Here is a 5,366-nt window from a genome sequence, read left to right on the forward strand (position 1 = left end):
GGTTATGGGCAGATGGGAATTTGTTAATGTCCGGTTGTAGAGAACTTGACACTTGACTTAAATTAAAATGCATCAACCGCGTGTGTAGCCGTGATGGTCTCTTTCCGGCGGACTCCGGGAAGTGAACACGGTTTTCGTGTTATGCTTGAACGTAAGTAGTTTCAGGATCACTTCTTGATCACTTCTAGATCACGACCGTGCTTTGCTTCTCTTCTCGCTCTCATTTGCGTAAGTTAGCCACCATATATGCTAGTGCTTGCTGCAGCTCCACCTCACTACTTTTCCTACCCATAAGCTTAAATAGTCTTGATCGCGAGGGTGTGAGATTGCTGAGTCCCCGTGACTCACAGATTACTTCCAAACCAGTTGCAGGTGCCGATGCTACCAGTGCAGGTGACGCAATCGAGCTCAAGGAGGAGCTCGATGAAGATCGTGTTAGTTGTGTTGTTTCGTTTCCAGTTGATCAATAGTGGAGCCCAGTCGGGGCGACGGGGATCTATGCATTAGTGGTGGTCTTCTTTTATTTTGGTTCCGTAGTCGGACCTTGATTGTATTCTGGATGATGTAATGCTATATTTGTGTATTGTCTGAAGTGACGATTGTAAGCCAACTCTTTATCCCTCTCTTATTCAGTACATGAGATGTGTAAAGATTACCCCTCTTGTGACATGCCTACAATGCGGTTATGCCTCTAAGTCATGCTCCGACACGTGGGAGATATAGCCGCATCGTGGGTGTTACAGGGGGCTTTGCGGGCGTGTGTAAATGTGTCTTTATGGGTTAACGGGTTTGAATTAAGTGTGTTCGAATGGTGGTACGTAACGGCCCTTTACAAATTTGACTAAGATCCAAAATGAAATCAATAAAGTTTTCAGAAGTTGGAACAAAAACGAAATGAAAAACAGCCAACTGAGTGTTCTCTCATGTATATCCAAATTCTGATGTGCATCAACTGAGTATTCTCTCATGGAGTACTGTAAAAGGACTCATAACGAGTGTTCTCTCATGTATAACCAAATTCTGAGAATCAACCAACAACGTACATATCCAAACAACAATCTGAAATGTGAAGTTGTTTGATTCCATGAGCAACTCCAACCGTCAACCAAATAATAGAAATTGAATCATAAGCAGATTTCCCTTTGCTTAGGTTCGATTGGAATTTGCTCCGAGCTCCGCTGACCGATTCAATTCAAACAGAACTCTCTGTTTTTTCTAGCAGATTGAGACTTCTACACTTTATTGAATGGAATATAATACATAGAGTGACTCAAAACAAAACAAAAAATACTGAGCACATGCGTGCTATGGTCGGCACTCGGCGCAGCGAGCAAATAGTTTGACCGGCTCACGTCTACCCGCTGACTTCAACACGCACATCTCACTGGCTGCTTCTACTCCAGTTTTGTAGCTGCATGCATGCAAGCCACACGTACGTACACATGCAACTTGCTTGCTTATTGACTAATCTACATATAATTATACTCATTAGTACTAGGAGTAATACGTAGTAACTGCATGCCTGATCGAGCATGCCGTTAACTAATTAGTTGCCTTGGTAGGCGGCAGGGGCTTGAGCACGAGGCCGTCGCCGCCCGGCCTCTCCTCGACGGCGTAGGGCATGTGTGTCCCGAACACATGGTCCCACGTCACGAAGAAGAGGTCGGAGAAGTTGTACCGGACGCCGCGCGGCATGTGGTGCACGCCGTGGTACGCGGCGCCGTTCCAGACGGACTGCAGGCGGCGCGGCAGCAGGCACACGCCGCAGTGGTTGTCGATGGCCTTCACGGTGCAGAGGGTGAGGAAGACGGCCGTGGCGCGCGGCGAATGCGGCGACAGGCCGGTGACGAGGACGGCGAGCGAGGCGCCGGCCGTGTCGGCGATGAGGACCTCGATCGGGTGGCCGTAGATGGCGCCGAACGCGTAGGGCACCACGATGCGGTGGTGCCACGAGTGGAGGTGCCGGTAAATGAACCGGTTGATGTGCGCCAGCCGGTGCCACGCGTACCGGTACGCGTCGAACACCAGCACAGCCACCGCGATCCGGGCCGCCGCCGTCAGGTACGCCTCCGCCCGTGAGCCGCCAGCGGCCTTGGACGCCGTCGCTCCTCTTCCTCCCGTAACCTGTGTATGTATAAGCTCGACGGTCAGCGGGTGCACAAATTAACGACGTGCATGCATGCATGTATAAATAAGATCAGTAGTACGTACCATGGCGAGCACGGCCAGGGCGGCGAGCTGCATGAGGTGCTGCATGAGGACGTTGAGGATGACGGCGCGCTTGGACACCATGTTCTTGCGGTCCTCCTCGTCCTTGGTGTTGAGCCTGTACTTGTCCATGAGCCGCGAATGCCCCAGCGCCGTGTGCACGCCGGCGTAGGCCCAGTACACGGCGATGGGCACGACGGCGGCCACGGTTTCCTCAGAGACCCTCGGCATCTCCATCTCAACAAGCCTCTTCGATCGATCACCGACGTACGTGCCTTTCGTGCGTGTAGGTGTGTGCTAACTGCAGACGACGTACTGTCTTGTGTCGATCTTGTGGCTGTGTGAGTAAACCTTAGCGCGATTTCCCTTGCTTATATACACCCGAGAAGTGAGAAGCCACGTGCGTGCGTGCGTGCGTGCATTCATGGCAGGGTTGAGGAATCAGGCCGTTTGACCGTGCAAGTCGTGGTTTGTGGTTGCCATGTTTGATTGTCGTCGTGGTGGTGTACATGTTTGACGGCGACGTATGTGGGACGTGGATCGGCTTGGAAGCGTGGAGCCCAACGGATTTGTCAAGTCAGTCCGTCGCTCGATCCCATCCCGCCGCCGGCCAGCAGCGACGGTTTCAAAGCCTTCCTTCCTCGCTCTACATACGGAGTTACCATTATTGACTCTTCATCAAATCTTCCAGATATCGCCGCGAGCCGAATTGCTTTTAACCATGTGAGTGTATTTTGTTGTACGTATATAGGAAGAATTTTAAGGGCTGCATGCAGAAATATGGACGTCAGACATGACACCGTTTGTCAAAGATAGGGACGGAATCTACACGTCTCACATCCCCGATCCCGAACAGAACCAAGTTTCCTCTCGTCCCTGGCGGCTGCAACCCTAGCCGCCGCCAGGGCCAATCTCCCAACGCCGTTCTCCAGCGGCTCCCTCTCCGCCGACGATCTCGGTCGTCGGTGGTGAGGGGGGCCGCCGGATCCATGAGTGTGGATCGATTTTTCCTCTTTATAGTTTAGGTTTTTAGGTTGTTCATCGTCTTTGCTTCGGTGATGACGATGGCGGCGCTGAATAATGAATCTTCGGATTCTTCCCTGACGAGGCCATCGGTCATATGGTTGGGGATGGATTTGGAAACCAGTCTGTTCAAGCAAGGATGGTGTGGCGGCGGCGGCATCCTCGTGGTGGACCTGTGTCCTCGGGCTCCGCTGTTGCGACGACGTTTGCTCCAGCGTCGACGCGGAGCTTGGGAGGTAGTCCAGGAGCGGATGCAGATTGTGGTCTGCATCGACGACATCTGAAAGACGGAATATCTACTGGGTTCGTGGTTTGTGGATGGCAGGTATGGTTTCCTCCTTCGGCGTCTTAGTCGTGGTGGAGTGCCAGATCTGGAGTTCGATGGCGTGTCCGGGGTGTTGCCCCGGTCTGATTCGTTCAACGGCAAGGGCTTTACTTTTGGTGAGCCACTTTGGAGGTCCGCAAAGCTGCATATCAGCGATGGAGCCGCGTCGAGCTCGGGTGAGGTGGTGATTCGTCATTCTTTTCTTCGGTGGTTGCTGTGGTGGTGCCGGAAGCAGTTGACGAGCGTTGATGTCAAGCTCAGAGATGTTCTACTATCTTTTCAGTTTTGTCATGTCGGTCTTTACGTGATTTATACTTTGTTCTTTATGATATGAATGAGACACGTATTACCATGCAAAAAAAGACATGACACCGTTTGTCTTTTCTAGTACTACTAGTATTTTTTTCTAGTAATACGGTGTCTCATTAATAACATAATGATTTAATTACAAGCCACGTAAACATCTATATTACAGGACTGAAAAGATAGAATAATCCTATGCAAAAAAACCAGCGCCTGGCCCTCTCCACTAAGGAAAAAGAGACAGATCACCTCTTCATCCGAGCTCGACGCGGCTCCATCGCTGATCAGCAGCTTTACGGATCTTCAAAGTAGTTTGCCTAAAACAAAATCATTGCCATTGAAAGAATCGGACCGGGGCAACCTGTCCTCGGACACGCCATCGAACTCCAGAATTGATACCCCCACACGACTACGATGTTGAAGGAGAAAACCAAAACTGTCAGCCTCCAACCATAAACCCAGCACAAGATGCACCAAAATTGCTTTAGTAGTCCTATAAGAATGCGTACACCTACACACATATACCATTGATCCACATCCATGCGTACGCTCTTGGCTACCGGCCGGGTCGTTGCAGCGGCGTACGTAGACCCATTAGGCCATTGTTATTTTATTATTATTATTATTTTGAGAATCCATTGTTATTTAGGTAATTGGTTGAATTGCGGGATTGCTAAATGTCAGTCGATTAAGACTTCAAGTGACAAAACATATAATAAAAAATTGTACAAATCTCCATGTAAAATCTCATGGTATAGCATTGATTAAGGCTTCGTTAAATCTTAGTCGACTGAGATTTAACAATCCTGTTTTATTTTTGGTAGGCCTTCTCACACATTAATCTTGGCTTGACCGACGAGGAGGCGACAGCAGCGGCTCCGTATGATAGCGGCTCGATATCTTGGGCAACAACTCTTCATTCCGATCCTGGTGACGGCCCCGACGCCGAGTCCAGATGCTGCAAGCCCAACGCCGATCTTCATCAGGAGAAGGGCCCCACTGCTGCCAACACCGGTTGCACCCAGGCAAGTGGCGCTCAAGGCCAGGAGGAAGACCCTGGCTCCAGGCTTCTCCCTCAACCGTCGAAGTGCTCGTCTACACGCCAAGAGCAGGGCCACACCCGTGGCAAAAATGGCGGAGCTGATCCTCTGCCGCAGGGTTGGAATTGTGAGCGATGGAACCCAAGTCACGGAGGAAGCAATCACCAAGTTTGCTGAACTCTTCAGGGGCCAACTCCCCCCCTATTGCCATTGGCGCGCTCCGCGCCCTTTTCCGGTTGGGCTGCGACCTTGCGACGGCCGTTGAAGAAGCGTTGATCGAGCACGGCGGTGCTGATGGCTTGGACCACGAGGGACCGAGCAGGTGGACCGCACGGCTGCTGTCTGAAGCGTTAACAGCAGTGTCTTCTCAGAGTTCAATTTAGATTCCATGTTAGACCAGACTATCTGCATATGTGTGGGTGTTGGTGCGCCATGTTGGTTGCCCATGAGTTGCTTTGTTTATTGTT

At 51.0% G+C, this 5,366-nt stretch overlaps 1 protein-coding gene across 1 annotated transcript; it reads right to left on the bottom strand.

Annotated features, from left to right (window-relative positions):
* Positions 1-1,215: 1,215 nt before the first annotated feature.
* Positions 1,216-2,533, bottom strand: LOC125553614 (sphinganine C4-monooxygenase 1-like). The gene is made up of 2 exons (XM_048717373.1): positions 2,212-2,533; positions 1,216-2,124 (listed from the first exon to the last, which is right to left on the bottom strand). The coding sequence occupies exons 1-2, from the start codon at positions 2,443-2,445 to the stop codon at positions 1,543-1,545; spliced, it is 816 nt and encodes a 271-aa protein (XP_048573330.1). The 5' UTR covers positions 2,446-2,533; the 3' UTR covers positions 1,216-1,542.
* Positions 2,534-5,366: the final 2,833 nt, after the last annotated feature.

Source organism: Triticum urartu, chromosome 4 (genome assembly GCF_003073215.2).
Source record: "Triticum urartu cultivar G1812 chromosome 4, Tu2.1, whole genome shotgun sequence".
In the NCBI taxonomy this organism is placed as follows: Eukaryota; Viridiplantae; Streptophyta; class Magnoliopsida; order Poales; family Poaceae; genus Triticum; species Triticum urartu.

Excerpts from the sequence above, each read along its gene's own strand:
- LOC125553614 (XM_048717373.1), bottom strand. The coding sequence starts at position 2,445 with ATGGAGATGCCGAGGGTCTCTGAGGAAACCGTGGCCGCCGTCGTGCCC. Across the intron at positions 2,125-2,211 it reads CCCTGGCCGTGCTCGCCATG|GTTACGGGAGGAAGAGGAGC; the intron begins GTACGTACTACT and ends ATACATACACAG.